Raw genomic sequence first — 16,899 nt, 5'->3', positions numbered from 1 at the left:
TTTTCGTACCCTTTTGGAGTAATTTTGTTCGGTTGGCCAATCACTCTGGGAAGGTTCACCAGTGTTCCATGTTGTCTCCATTTGTTCTAAAGCTTAAGAAATTACTTTATAACATTTTACAGACTGATAGATGATCAATGACTTTGTTTTCTCATCTGTTGTTGAGTTTCTTTAGATGGGGATATAATAATAATGTGCTGCTTTTAAATGAGATCTTTTATCTGCTTCGTGTTTTCATACAGGTTCTATTATATAAGTGATTTCTTGATTCTACAGGTCTGGTTGTAGATTTAAGGGGAAGGTTCTTGTCACAGAGCTGCTCTACAGACAGACTCAGGAGATCCTTTGTTCCGAGAGCATTCAGATTCTTCAACTCCGCCCAGTGGAGTGAAGAGAGAGGAGAGATCGATCGATCAATCTATCTACGTATCTGTCTGTCTGTCTGTCTGTCTGTCTGTCTTTCTATCTATCTATCTATCTTAAATTCATTTCTGCTTTCCAAACAAAATCCAAAAGTAATTAATCACAGTTAATTCATGTTTTTCACATAGGGCCACGTTGGTTTGGATAGATTTTTTCCTTAATAAATTAGATCATCATTTAAAATCCCAAGTTCAGTGAAAAACAGTAGATAATTCAGTCTGTAATTTTGTTTGAGGTTCAAAAGATAGCACCTTCTGTCTGAACCCACCACCTTCCACTTACTGACCCTGATTAACTCATTTGTACTTTTAGCAGAGTGTTTTGGGTCAATGTCTTTGTTCATGTCAAACTCAATATTTTTTCAGTCTACAGCAGAAATAAAGGGATTGACCTAACTGTTCTACACTGGCAAAACTAGACGAAATATATGTAAATTGAGATGTATATGCTTAAATTATGCAAGAAATAGCATTTTTTTCTCAGTAAGGTATCAGTAAGATTAAAGGGTAACTAAACCCCCTGATTTTAACTGACTCCACCCTCAGCTCAAATTTGAATACAGATAAAAAAAAATGGAAGTGTAGTTTGGGAGGTGCGCTGGGTGATGTATGGGTTTAGAGGTGGGGTAGGAGGGAGAGCTGATTGGCTGAGCTGCAGCAGCAGCAGTGTGCCTCTGATAGAGGTGAGCCGCAGATGTTTGGACATTAGCGGATCTGCATATTGTGATGATATTTAAGTTTAGGAAATGTTTATAAATGTTTTAAGCAGGACTGGTTTGTTTTATTACATCAGAGGAACTCATTTCAGCTATTAATAAAAAATATATGGTTTAGGGTTTAGTGTCTCTTCAAAAAGAAAAAAAACAAAATGAGTGAAGTAAGTTTTAAATCAAGCAAAATTCATTTAAATTCAAGTTTATTTGAGTAATTTATTTGGCTAATTAAGATAATTATTCCTAAAGTAAGTAAAACAATCTAACACTTACACAATGATTAGTAAGACAAAAAGTCTTATCAGTGAAGAAAATAAAATGTATTGTCTTGGAGTTAGTAAATTTTGCAGTGTAACACTTTTTGAGGAGACTATGTGCATTTGTTTAAATATATTTAATGCGCCTAAAATGTTAATGGTAGGGTAGTGCTAAAAATAGCCTGTGCAGTGAATGGTGGTCGTTTCACCACTATTTACTAGTGTAAAAGGTTGGGACCTAATGTTGAGTAAGTGAGGTTCGGGGGTCGACAAGCAAACACACTTATCTCAGTCTGGCTGGGTCATAATCCCTCCACAAACTTTGACCCAGTGGTTTGGGACGCTCCCCTCCCCCTCCAGCTTTAAAAGTTACTGGTAAAAATTACATTTTGTTCCCACCATACTGACCATTCCTAAAAATCCCGATCAGTTACATATGAAGCTCAAAAGCTGTGTTAGTTGTATTGTATAATTAAATACGTATTTAAATCTGCATTTTGTTTATGCTTATGTGAAATACAGTCAATTTTACTTTTAAGAAACATGTAAAATTTAATAATGTAATAGAGAAATTAGAAGTAGAAATTAGAAGAACGGTTCTTTTTTTGTTTTTGGAATTCAAAAGAATAGCTCAATAGGGTCAAGCTGATAAAGTGGTGTGAAAAGTATTTGCCCCTTATAGCTTTATTTTAATTTTGTGATGTGAGACGGGTGGTTGTGTTGTTTTTGGTCAGCAGTGTTTTTCATTTTCACTCAGACTCTTTATCCTTATTATTGAATCATTAACTCTGCATTAAATCCTGCAGTTCTTTAAATGTTGTTCTGGGTTCTTTTGGGATCTCCTGGATGAGTTGTCCATGCCCTTTTGGAGTAATTTTGTTCGGTTGGCCGGTCACTCCTGGGAAGGTTCACCAGTGTTCCATGTTTTCTCCATTAGTTTTAAAGCTTTAGAAATGACTTTATAATCTTTTCCAGACTGATAGATGACCAATGAAATGACAAATGGTTTTCTCATCTGTTGTTGAGTTTCTGCAGACGGGGGAATAATAGTAATGTGCTGCTAGATGTAGGTGGAAGGTTCTTGTCACAGAGCTGCTCTACAGACAGACTCAGGAGATCCTTTGTTCCGAGAGCCATGAGATTCTTCAACTATCTATCTATGTACTTTAAATTAATTTCTGCTTTCCAAAATATTTCCAAAAGTAGTTAATCACAGTTAATTCATGTTTTTCACATAGGGCCATGTTGGTTTGGATAGATTTTTTTCTGTAATAAATTAAATCATCATTTAAAAAAACAGGTAATCTTAAAGCCCTATCCGGATGGGATTAGTTTCTCAAGGGGACATCTATATGTCCCCTTGAGATATACATAAAAAAAAAAGTTCAGTGAAAAACAGTAGATAATTCAGCCTGTAATTTTTTAAATCAGAGGACGTCTGAGAAAAACATGTACATGTTTTTGACAGGAATAAAATCACAGAGGATAACCCGCCCCCCCCCATAAAAGAGAGAGAAAAATGCCCCAGAACCCCCTGAGAAAATATTCCTGTCTGGATAGAGCTTTTTTATCTAATTTTAAAGTTTGTTTGATAATCTGAGATTTACCAAGAGTTTCCCATATCAATCTAAATGTAATTAATCTTTATTTAGTAAAAGCGTTGCAATCCCACACTTTCGTTTTTTTTGTTTTTTTTTCCTGTCACTGTTTTAAATTATTTTTTAATTAGTTTATCTTTTTTCTTATTTTAATTGTTTATTTATTTAATTTATTTTTGTTTATTTATTTTTACTTTTTTAATGTTTTATATTTTCATTCTTGTTCTTAGTTCTATTATTCATTTAATCACTTCTTCTTTTCAATTTTTAACATTTTGCTTTACTTTTACTACTATCTATTTACTTATTTTATATATATATATTTTTTTAATTTTTTACTTTTCATGTGTCAAATTTTTTTAATGGTATTTTAGAATGTTCTGTTTTACATATTTTTTTATATTAAATGTTGATTTAAAATGAGTACTTCTGTTATTATTATTATTATTATTATTATTATTATTATTATTTTACTATTTTATTTCTTATTATTTCTCAATTATTTTAATAAATGTCTTCAAACCCTTTGATGTTATAAATGCCCTCTATGTTTTTCCTGAGTAAAAATATAAAGGCTGATTGATTGATTGATTGATTGATTGATTGATTGATTGATTGATTGATTGTTTTTGATGATGCAGGTACAATAAAGAAAATTCAAAATATCATAATATTTTTTATTTTTCATTCAGAAAACAGCAGGCTCCTGTAATAAAACTGAGAGTGCTCTGGCCGGCTATAAAGTCTCCTATGTCCTCATCATCAGAGGTCTTTTCCTCGTGCATTTCGCCGCCCCGCCGTACGCGGGAACATCACGGCGCGCGGAATCACTTCAACACGTCCCATTGGCTTTTAATGGCGGCTACATAAAAGCAGGTCATGTGACCAGTGAAGCGCAGGGCCGGGATTGGGCGGGCTCCAGGGTGCGCCGGCTGATTGATGGCCAACACTCAGTGATTAAATCTCATTTCCTTAATGTCTGAGGATGGACTGTGCGAGCTATGCTCCCGCTGTCTCAGAGAGGATTATGGATCGGGTTTGGTTCAGCTCTCGAAACCGAGCCGGATCTCAGACTAATCCCTGTTCCTCTCGCTGTACAGGTGTGCAAACAGTACCTGTGTGTGAGCAGGTGATCTGGACGGAGAGGCCTGGACCATTAAGGACGTTTCAGTGTTTCCAGACGTCACATTTTCCTTTATTTATGTTTTTAATTAGTGTTTTAATCTTTATTTTCCAAAGTACGGAACATTTTAGGATGCAGGCAGACCAGCCCTACCCTGCTGAAAAAAAATATATATACTTAATTGTACTTAAAACACATTAAAAGAAATGAAAAATGTCAAAGTATGCTGTAAATATACTAACAGATATTTATACTTACTCAAAATATATTAAAAGTACATTAATATTACGCTTTCATCAAGTGTTTAAAAGTTAACTTATATATATAAGTATACTTTTTAAAAAGTACAATATAGTGTATTAAAAAAAACACTTGCTTCCAGTATATTTTTTAGCAAAGTGTGTAAAAAAAAACAGCCGTTACAGTAGTAACAATGTATCCTGTAACTTTTTAGAAAGTAAATTAAATTACTATATTCATAATATTTTTGCTAAATTTGTAACACGCTAAAATTGTAGTGCAGTATAATAAAATTTATATTTTTATACCCAACAAAATACAGTAAACTAGAAGTGTGCTACTTACAAAAGCCAGGAACATAAAGGAATATATTTGTACTATAATGTAAATATACCACATATATTTAACATCAATTCTTAGTACATTGTAATCCTAAAATACTGATTAATAATAATGTGGCTACAAGAACACTTTAGTGCACTATATAGTATAGATTAGTATATTTTAATCTACTTTTGATATATATTTTTTGCCTAGGGTAGTGAAAAAAGTAGATTAAAGTATACTAAGCATAGGGTGTTGAAAACTAGCAAGTGAAGACTAGCACACGCCTCCTCCGATACATGTGAAGTCAGACTCCGCCTCTTTTTGAGCTGCTGCTGATGCTGTAGCATTACCAAGTAGCATCACAGCGCTAACGCTCAGAGGAAAGCGCAGCGACTCAGTTCTGATACATCAGCTCACAGACGCAGGCTTGTGCTGATCCACATCACCCTTGGAGTGATGAGGGGAAAGAGAGAGCACCATCTACTGTACTGTTCCCACCCAGAGAGAGAAAGGACAATTGTGCTCTCTCAGGGCTCCGGCAGCTGATGGCAAGCTGATCATAGTGAAAGTGCTTTAGACCGCTGGGCCACCTGGAGGACCTGAAAAATGTATTTTTTTTTTTTTATTGTTTTCAGACGTCACCTTTTTTCTTTATTCGTTTATAATTGGTGCTTTAACTGCAATGTATGGACAATTTCAGGATGCAGGTGGGCCAGCATGCTGTCAATACTCTAATCTTCTGCAGCCATGCCTTTTTTAATGTGTGCAACATGTGGTTTTGCATTGTCTTATTGAAAAATGTAACTCATTAAACAATTAAATGCGCAGTTATAAGATACGATATTTGATCATCTCTACAGCAGCATCACAACATGACTTTTACCAGATCGATGTAAACTACTGTCGCCTGTACTAATTAGTGTTTTTCAGGGACTAGTTTAGAATAACATCCCTGAACGGACCAGAATCTCTGTTTTCTGATGTTTTAACCCTTTTATTCTCTTTTATAGTATGCAAAAAAGTTTCGCGGAGAGATTTGGACATTTCGGGATGTGTAATTGTTAGTTTTTCTTCTATATTTCGCCTTTATTCTCCTTTTTTCTTCTTTAATCACGCTTCTGTTGGTTTATCAGCAAAGCACAGGAAATGTTCCATGACATTTCATGCAGAACGCTGCTTACGTGCATACGTGCACGGCCCGAGCGTAGACGGTGCGTCCGAAAGCATCCGGTTCTTCAGCGTCGGAGGAACAGGAATGATTATCTGTCTCTGGGTATAACTTACAGAAGGCTGGTCACGCTGAGAGACGGTGGAGCCGGAGCGGACTGTAAAGGTCACTGTATCGACTTGAAAAGTTTGCTGCAGGAAAAGGAAAGTTACGGCGGGGCTCGGCGGCTGATGTATGGACGCGGCGCGGCTCGGCGAGGACCCGCTCGGCCGGAAGTGGCGATTCATTAGACTGAAGGGGCCGTTTGAGAACGGGAGTGCAGTTTGCGTCTATAACGGGGCCGAGCCGTGGTCCCCGCTCCCGTCACATCCCCCTGATTTACGGCTGCGGCCGCCAGCGCTGCGCGGAGTTCGATAGCACTAAAAGGCCTGTCCGGACTAATGGGGTTCCTATGTGACGCAAACTCAGCCTCTCTGCAGAGGAGCTTCACGAGCTCCGGCCGATAATGAAAGCAGAGGCAGACGACGCTCAGAGACAAACAGCGCAGCGTCCAGAGCTCAGAAACAAAGCTCATTATTCCCAACCTTCCCCTTTGATTTCCATTAAGGGTCACGGCGCAACGGAAACCCAAATAAGGAGCAACAGCAGAGCGGCGATCGATTAAACGCTCTGTTATAGGATACGATATTTGATCATCTGCACAGCGTCACAACATGACTTTTACCAGATCAATGTAAACTTCTGTCGCCTGTACTAATTAGTGTTTATCAGGGACTAGTTTAGAATAAATGTGCTTTATTCACACAATTCTGTTTTATTGTTGTTTTTTTTAACAGGTGCCAAACATTTGTTACGTATGCAGCATGTGCTCTTGCATTGTCTTTTTTAAAAATGCATTTCATTGTTTTATTTTGTTGTTTTTTTTTAAGACATCATGCCTAATCCACAAAGTGTGCAGCATGTGGTTTAGCACTGTCTTGTTGAAAATGCAACTCATCGAATGATTAAAACAATATTTTATCCTCTTTACAAAGTTTATGACTTACTTACCAGATCAATGTAAACTTCTTCCACCTGTACTAACTAGTGTTTATCAGGGATTGGTTTAATACGCAATGTGGTTTATTCAAATCATTCTGTTTTATTGTTGTTTCTGCATAGGGGCCAAATATTTGTAGTGTGTGCAGCATGTGGTTTAGCATTGTCTTGTTGAAAAATGCATTTTCAGATTTTTTTTTTGTAAAAAATATATATATTTTTTAATTTATTGTTTTTTTGTGTCATAGTTTGCAAATAAATCACCAGAAAAAAAATATTTCAGGGCTTTTTTTTAATAGGGCCGAATTTTTGTAATGTGTGCAACATGTGATTTTGTATTGTCTTGTTAAAAATGTAACTCATTAATTATTTAAACGCTCTGTTAACATGACTTTTACCAGATCAATGTAAACTCCTGCGTCCTGTACTAATTAGTGTTTTTCAGGGACTAGTTTAGAAAAAATGTGGTTTATTCACAAAATTCTGAATAGAGGTGAAATATTTATAATGTGCTGAATGCAGCATGTGGTTTTGCATTGTCTCGTTAAAAAAATGCATTTAATTTTTTATTGCATGCTTTCATGCTGCAGGCAGGCCAGACCAGTACCCATATCGTCGCTGTCCAATGAAAAACACTTATCTCCAAAACAGCAATTTTATAGGAGAGGGAAAAAACCTTGTAAATGGAAGTCAATGTAAAAAGAGTTTATTTCAGGTCATTTTGAAGTGTTTCTATTGGTCCATTCATCATGAAATGTTTTCACAGTGTAAGAGACAGTTTGTCTGTTCAAATTATGTAGTAAACTAAAAATAGACAAAAATGGAGATAGTGTTTTTTCATTGGACATTCGCTCATTCTGCAGCCACATTTTTGTAATGTGTGCAGCATGTGGTTTTGCATTCTCTTGTTAAAAATGTTATTCATTAAACAATTAAACACATTGTTATAGAATATGACATTTGATCATCTCCACAGCGTCACAACATGACTTTTACCAGATCAATGTAAACTTCTGCCTCCTGTACTAATTAGTGTTTTCCAGGGACTAGTTTAGAAAAAATTAGGTTTATTCACACAATTCTGAAAAGAGGTGAAATATTTATAATGTGCTGAAGCAGCATGTGGTTTTATATTGTCTCGTTTAAAAAAATGCATTTCATTTTTTTTATTGCATGCTTTCATGCTTTATCCATTAAGTATGGTACTTTTGAAGAAAAAAAAAATATAATTGGTGCTTTAACTGCAATGTATGGACAATTTCAGGATGCAGGTGGGCCAGTATAGTGTCAATACTCTAATCTTCTGCAGCCATGCCTTTTTTAATGTGTGCAGCATGTGGTTTTGCATTGTCTAATTGAAAAATGTAACTCATTAAACAATTAAACGCGCAGTTATAGGATGCGATATTTGATCATCTCCAAACATTTCCATGACATTTTTTTTATTGCATGCTTTCATGCTTTATCCATAAAGTATGGAAATTTTGAAGAAGAAAAAAATGCATTTGTAAATGCATTTTATCATGTCTAATCCACAAAGTGTGCAGCATGTGGTTTTGCATGGTCTTGTTGAGAAATGCATTTTTTAGACATCATACTTTAATTTATCGTTTGTTTTCGGATCATACTTTGCGAATAAAGCACAGAAAAAAAGATTTTCCACAGTGGATGTTACGTTGTTTTACTTTTCTTTTTTTTTTTTTTACATTTTATGCTTCTATAATGCTTTATCCATAACATTTCAGGATATTTCCATAAAATATCCATGCAAAATTTCAGGACCTGCATGCGGGTCAAACAGTACCCATATCCTCATGCAGCATGTGGTTATACATTACATTACATTACATTGTACATTTTACATTTTAGTGGATTGTGATGTGATTTGTTCACACATTTTTTGTTTAATTCTTGCTTTTTAGAATAGGGCCAAACATTGGTAATATGTGCAGCATGTGATTTTGTATTGTCTTGTTGAAAAATGTTATTCATTAAACAATTAAACGCATTGTTATAGGATACGATATTTGATCATCTCCACAGCGTCACAACATGACTTTTACCAGATCAATGTAAACTCCTGCTGCCTGTACTAATTAGTGTTTATCAGGGACTAGTTTAGAAAAAATGTGCTTTATTCACACAATTTGATTTTATTGTTTTTTTTTTAACAGGTGCCAAACATTTGTTACGTGTGCAGGATGTGTTTTTGCACTGTCTTTAAAAAAAATGCAGTTTCATACGTCATACAGCTCTGAAAAAAAATAAGAGAGCACTTAAAAATGATGAGTTTCTTTGATTTTACCAAATTGAAAACCTCTGGAATATAATCAAGAGGAAGATGGATGATCACAAACCACCAAACTGAACTGCTTGAATTTTTGCACCGGGAGTAAAGCAGCATAAAGTTATCCAAAAGCAGTGTGTAAGACTGGTGGAGGAGTACATGATGCCAAGATGCATGAAAAAAAATGTGATTAAAAACCACCAGGGTTATTCCACCAAATATTGATTTCTGAACTCTTAAAACTTTATGAATATGAACTTGTTTTTTCAGTCATTTCTCATTTTCTGTAAATAAATGCTCTAAATGAGAATATTTTTATTTGGAATTTGGGAGAAATGTTGTCTGTAGTTTATAGAATAAAACAACAAAGTTCATTTTACTCAAACATAAACCTATAAATAGCAAAATCAGAGAAACTGATTCAGAAACTGAAGTTTTTGAGATTATGCAACTAATATAACAGTGAATATCTGAACCAGCTTACAAAAACATCAAATTAACATTCCATCTAGAGTAACGTACAGTGATTTGATTTCAAGATTTCAGCTTGTGGAGCATTTTTATTGGCCCATTCATCTTTTAATGTTCACTCAATGTTAAAGGAGCACCGTGAATCACATGGCATCTTATGATAGGATAATATTAGCGTGATAACGATACTAATGATATCACGATACTGGAATTCTGCGTTACTAGATATATCATTAAATAATTCTCTCCAATACTTTAAAGCATCTGTGTTACTAAAAAATACTCCTAAATTATCAAATACCAGCAATTATGGATTTATTGTTTTTTCAGTTTCACACAATTTAACACCCAATATTCTTTACTGCACGTTTATTAACCCTATTCATTTAGGGATTACAGCGCCACCATGTGAAGTACTGAAGCAGTAACTTTAGTAAGTCTAATTGAGGGATCAGTCTTAGGAAGTTTAGAGCGCCTATGTTTCAATAGCAATATCTACAATATATTTGATGCCACATATCGATACAATATATCATGACATCAATATATTGTCCCAACCCTATTCAAGTTATATTTACATTTGGTTCTATAAGTTTTGTTCTATAGGCGAGTTTTAAACCGTGCACCGTACAGCTTGATTTAGGGTGTGTCAGTGTGTCTTTGCTATCATAACAACAGGAAAAGTACGCCTTGCTTAGCTCAAAATGCTGAGGTCAAAATGCTAATTATCTTAATTAATGATGGGTGTGGTTAATTTTGGGTGTAACGTGAAATAAACCAATCAGAGTATCTCTTGCTCATCATTCCCTTTAAGAGCCAGATGTGCTCTGACTTTGGCGGGTTGCTATTTTAATGGTGCAGCTACCTGGATGCGTCCAATGCTTTTCAGCAGAGGAATCTGAACCTTTGTAAAGTTTGCATAGTTGCTAACTGGCATGCGCTATGGGTTTGTGCACTGCTGCATGTGTTGAAAAAGTCACTGCCAAGATAGCAATGAACGTCTGATTGTTTCTATTTCTATTTCTATTGTTTCCATTTCTATTGGCCCATTCGTCTCTAAATCTCATGGCACTTTACTATCGATATTGATTCGATACGGTATATCATGATATTAATATATTGTTGCAACCCTATTCAGAATATATTAAACACTACAGGCCCTATTTAGTGTTCTATAGGCAAGTTGTCAACCATGCACTGTACAGCTTGATTTAGGGCATGTTAGTGTGCCTTTGCTATCGTAACGACGGGAAAAGTACACCTTGCACAGCTCTTTGCACTATGGGTTATTGTATTCAGTCAGTGGCACCTGTGTTTTCTGTTGCCAAGATAGCAATACACCAAACATTTACTTCAGAAAACACCTAATTTCAATTATGCCCACCATGCCCATCTGCGTAGATATATTCAGAAGCATTGTTGCTATTTAATCGAGGCAGGCGTTTAAATAGTAAAAATAGAAAAAATTTGGGTTCTATTTAAGGTGATGTAACAATGTAAAGTGTAAAGTGAATTTCTAGATTCAAATAAACGTTTGGAGCATTTCTATTGGCCCATTTTTTTTTTAAGATGTTAGATGATCCTTGGTATCTACTGGTATCTTGGCAGCTACTGTTATGTACTCTCTATTTGGAGCATCTCTATTGGCTCATTTATTCTAAGATGTTAGTAAATCCTTGATATGTCTTTGCTATCATAACAACGACAAAAGTAGACATTTTGGAGCATCTCTATTGGCTTATTTATTCTAAGATGTTAGTAAATCCTTGATATGTCTTTGCTATCGTAACGACGAGAAAAGTAGACATTTTGGAGCATCTCTATTTGGAGCATCTTTATTGACAATTTTTTTCTAAGATGTTAGCCTATCCTTTATATGTCTTTGCTGTCGTAATGACGGGGAAAGTAAATATTTTCGAACATTTCTATTGGCTTATTAATTCTAAGATGTTAGCTAATCCTGGATATGTCTTTGCTATCGTAATGATGGGAAAAGTAAACATTTAGGAGCATGTCTATTGGCTTATTTATTCTAAGATGTTAGTAAATCCTTGATATGTCTTTGCTATCATAACGACGAGAAAAGTAGACATTTTGGAGCATCTCTATTTGGAGCATCTCTATTGGCTCATTTATTCTAAGATGTTAGCTGATCCTTGACATGTCTTTGCTATCATAACGACGAGAAAAGTAGACATTTTGGAGCATCTCTATTGGCTTATTTATTCTAAGATGTTAGTAAATCCTTGATATGCCTTTGCTATCGTAATGACTGGAAAAGTAGACATTTTTGAGCATCTCTATTTGGAGCATCTTTATTGAATAATTTTTTCTAAGATGTTAGCTAATCCTTTATATGTCTTTGCTATCGTAACGCCGGGAAAAGTAGATATTTTCGAGCATCTCTATTTGGAGCATCTCTATTGGCTCATTTATTCTAAGATGTTAGCTGATCCTTGACATGTCTTTGCTATCATAACGACGAGAAAAGTAGACATTTTGGAGCATCTCTATTGGCTTATTTATTCTAAGATGTTAGTAAATCCTTGATATGCCTTTGCTATCGTAATGACTGGAAAAGTAGACATTTTGGAGCATCTCTATTGGCTTATTTATTCTACGATGTTAGTAAATCCTTGATATGCCTTTGCTATCGTAATGACTGGAAAAGTAGACATTTTGGAGCATCTCTATTGGCTTATTTATTCTAAGATGTTAGTAAATCCTTGATACGTCTTTGCTATCGTAACGACGAGAAAAGTAGACATTTTGGAGCATCTCTATTGGCTTATTTATTCTAAGACGTTAGCAAATCCTTGATATGTCTTTGCTATCGTAACGACAGGAAAAGTATACGTTTTGGAGCATCTCTATTGGATTACTTATTTTAAGATGTTAGCTAATCTTTGATATGTCTTTGCTATCGTAACGACTGGAAAAGTATACGTTTTGGAACATCGTTATTGGCTGAATTATTCTAAGAGGTTTGATAATCCTTGATATCTCCTAGAGCAGCTACTGTTTTGTACTCTACATCATATGATGAAGCAGAAAAGTGCACATTTTAAAGAAAATGCTTAAAATAAGTGGGAATATGATGATTATTACTGGGTATTACTCATGCCGTAGCTGTTTATAGACGTCTGATTGCGTACGGGAGGCTGTGGATTATGTATTTTTCCATGCATTTCTTTATTAGGAGGGGAACATTGCTGATCACTGGTGAAATTTTGTGAATGGGGCAGTTTGTGACTGAGAAATGACGTCATTGGCGTGACACACTCTTCATCACTTTCCAGAACGAGGGCCGCTCTGATTGGCCGCTTTCCGAGGCGGAGGGCTCTGGTTGGCTGGCGGTCAATCATTAAACACCCACACTGTCAATAGTGGGACCCTCGTGGTGGGTATATAGGCGGCGGCGCTGCAGCTGGACGCAACAGACCCATCAAGTTGAAATTTCATCAACTGCTGCTGTTTTTCTGCAAGCACCCTTTTTTTTAACGTCAAGAAAGCTGTAAAATTACACAAGGTAAGTGTTATTTTTTATTATTTAGTGCATTTTTGTATGTTTTAGTGGAGTTTTAATTGGGATAATTTGAATTTCTTTGATTTTAAATGCAATTTTGAGCAAACCTTTTTTAAAAAATAGTTTTTTCTTCATTTTAAATATGATTTTTTTATGTGAAAAACAATAAAACTAATGGAAAAATGCAGACAGGGTGGATTTTCAAGGAGACTTGGACTGCTCCTCGGCTCTGGATGGTGATGGAGATGAGGATATAGATGGGGAAGGGGATGGGGGTGCGGAGCAGCAGCTCATTACACTAATGCACAGGGTCTCATGGGAGGCGCCGTCAGGAGCCACTGTAATCTGTCTAATATCTCTAATACTTTACTTACAGGCTGATTCAGGCAGCGGGAGATCTCAGAGCGCACTCAACCCACCAGATAATAGATAGAAAAGATAATACTCAACCTCTCAGAACCTGCGGAGAACTTACAGGGACTTACAGAGACATACAGAGCAGCTTAGATCCAGATTAGCTTCATCTTTGTGGCTCTAAATCAAAAATAATCATGGAAATCTTTGATAATTATATTTTTAATCTGATTTAGGGCTGATTTTCAAGGACTGATGGATCTTTTTTTAACTGAGAATTCAGAATTCTTTAGGTTTAAATAGTTAAAAGGTTAATTATGTACAGGAGCTCATAAAAATATACTTTAAATATACTTTCAACTTGAAAAAGTATGTTTTTTAATATGTTTGATGGCTTTAGGGGACCATGGTCATGCTGAAGATCTCTGCTTTCCTCGTTGCCTACGCTTTGATCATCTGTCAGATGTACAGCTCAAACGCAGCTCCATCCAGGTAAGACCTTTTACGATCTTGATATATATTTTATATATATTTATGTAGTGTAATTTATATGTTAATGTGCTAAAATATGTAAATATTGTATTTAGTTTAACTTCACTCCCATACTCTCTCTCTCTACTCAATAGAGAAAATAGTATAGAGTATGTATTTCTTTCCCATTCTAAAAATATATTTAATATCAAAATATATATTTCAAACAATGGCTGTATACATTAAGTAAAAACATATATACATAGATTTCATATTCATTTAATGCATGTATTGATAAATGCACATTTCATATGCCTTTATTTATACATTATTTCATTTATATTTACATTTATATTTACTCCCCACATGGTAAAAGAAATATATGGGCGTGTATTTCATTATATGTGAAATCGATTTCAAATATGTTGTTTAATTAAGAAAATAAGACAAAATAAGAAAAATACATCTCTGGCCATTTTTAAACTTTTTAAAATGTATTGTTGAATGTATTTTAAATATATATGTTTTTCATATGGGTCTACTTAATATATACAGTATGTACGTTTTCTATTCATACGCAGTTATATACATCTTGTTGCTGTAAGGGCTGCAATTTCTTTAGGGATCAATACAATTCTGTCTATGTATGCGACTGATATATTGTTATATTGTTATATAGAGCCTGCTCAATTAAAAAAATATATAATACAAAATGTTCAAAAACCTATAATTTAGATTTAGTATCATTATGTTGTTGTATCGTTGTTGAGGGTCTGTGCCAGTTTTAACCAAATTGAATCCTTTTTAAATTACATTTTTAAACGTTTAACTTCTTAAATGTTGTAGATCAATAAAGATATTATAGAAATAATCATTAAAATAAAAAAAATATATCAAATATCACTACTGAATCTACTAAATTTTAACGTTTTCTGGGTGCATCAGTTTTCTGATGCAATAATTTTAACGTTATTTAATACTTAATGTTAAATGTTAAATGATCAGTAAAGCTATTGAATATAATAATAAGAAAATAATAAAGTAGAGATATATATTTAGTCATATATGTTGTGTTGTTGTTGAGGATCTGGGACAATTTAAAACCAATTTTGATATTTAAAAAACTAAATTCTTAAATGCTCAATGGAGCTATTATAGTAATGATAATAAAAATACCAAACCTCATATAAGAAATATCAAATCACTAATAAATATATAAATAAATACATCTGCTTTGGTCAGATATATCCTAATGCTGCATTTATCTGCAGTTTCTTAATCTGCAGGATCAATACAATTCTATCGATCAACTTTTCTTGATTATTAGATTAGATTAAGTATTGTTGTATAGTTGTCGAGAGTCTGCACCAATTTTAACCTATTTTTAATACTTTAAAAATAAAAGCTAAATGTTAAATGCTCAATAAAGCTATTATAATAATATTATTACAAATAAAAAAAGATCATATAGATCATAAATCGCTACTAAATCTACTAAATTGTAAATGTTTGCATTATTTTATTGGAGCTGCATTTTCTCGGAACATTAGTTTTCAGATTTCAGTTTTTTGCCAGATGTTTCTTAAAGCTGCATTTTTCTGCATTTTCCTTCGGGATCAATGCAGTATATTGATTATTTGATTATGATTTGTAGTGATATGTTATGTAGTGTTGTTGTGGAGGGTCAGTGCCAATTTAAACCCAATTTTAATCCTTAAAACTATCTGGTTTTAAAATCAAAATAAAAAATAAAAAATGTTTAATGCTCAATAATGATATTATAAATCACATATATATAATATGTTGCTACTAATTGAACAATTTTTGTATTATTGATTACAAGTTTTGCCCAGCTGTATCCTATTCATTTATTTTATTTTATTTTATTTATTTTACTTTTAAATATATAAAATCAAAATGTTAAATGCTCAATAAAGCTACTAGAATAATATAATAAATAAATATAAAAGTATAATATACTACTAATCAGATGATTTTATCAGTTTTTTTTTTTTATTATAGGCTTAAGCTTGATTTATCCTAATGCTTAATTTATCTGGATTTTTTTTTTCGGGATCAATACAATTCTATCTATCTATATATTGATTATTTAATTATTTTATGTATTGGTGTATAGTTGTTGAGAATTAGCACTAATTTTAAGACAATAGTGATACTTTTAAAAATAAAAGCAAAGTGTTAAATGCTTAATAAATCTATTATAATAAAAATATTTATCATATATCACTACTAATTGGACAATTTTATCATTATTTTTCCCTGATTTAAAAAAAGGTTTTGGTCAGATGTAGCCTAACGCTGCATTTACCTGCAGTTTCTATCTATCTATTCTTATTATTTGATATCTACTGTTATATTGTTGTATAGTAGTTGAGAATTATCACTAATTTTAAAACTAAAAGCAGAACGTTAAAAGCTCAATAAATTTACTATAATAACAGAAAAATTAAAATTGATCATATACATATGTATATCACTACAAATCACTACACATAGGATGAGTCTTCTGATTACAGGCTTTGAGCAGATGTATCCTAATGCTGCATTTATCTTACTTTAGGATCAATACAATTATATCTATCTGTCTATATTGATTATTTAATTATGATAAGTATTGTTGGAGAGTTATATAGTTGTTGAGAGTCTAATCTATCTATATAATTTACTAATGATATGTATTGTTGTATAGTTGTATTGTTGTATAGTTGTCTCTGCACTAATTTTAACTAAATCCAGCACTAAAACGAGTGCTGGATGTAGTGATTGAGTTTAAAAAAACAAAATTTAAACCCAATTTTAATCCTTAAAACTATCTGGTTTTAAAATCAAAATAAAAAATAAAAAATGTTTAATGCTCAATAATGATATTATAAATCACATATA

General features: G+C 33.5%; 1 protein-coding gene across 4 annotated transcripts in view; it reads left to right on the top strand.

Moving 5' to 3' along the window:
• The window catches only part of calca (calcitonin/calcitonin-related polypeptide, alpha), a 47,239-nt gene that overhangs the window by 19,788 nt on the left and 10,552 nt on the right, over positions 1 to 16,899 (top strand). For all 4 annotated transcript variants that reach the window (XM_049465408.1, XM_049465405.1, XM_007239455.4 and 1 more), the window contains 2 exons: positions 12,944 to 13,173; positions 13,925 to 14,016. In XM_049465408.1, coding sequence (XP_049321365.1) covers positions 13,931 to 14,016 — 86 coding nt within the window. In that variant the 5' untranslated portion in view covers positions 12,944 to 13,173; positions 13,925 to 13,930. The remainder of the gene's footprint in view (positions 1 to 12,943; positions 13,174 to 13,924; positions 14,017 to 16,899) is intronic.

This window comes from Astyanax mexicanus, chromosome 16 (genome assembly GCF_023375975.1).
Source record: "Astyanax mexicanus isolate ESR-SI-001 chromosome 16, AstMex3_surface, whole genome shotgun sequence".
Lineage (NCBI taxonomy): Eukaryota > Metazoa > Chordata > Actinopteri > Characiformes > Acestrorhamphidae > Astyanax > Astyanax mexicanus.
The sequence above is the reverse complement of the archived record's forward strand: the minus strand, read 5'-3'. Positions and strand labels throughout refer to the sequence as shown.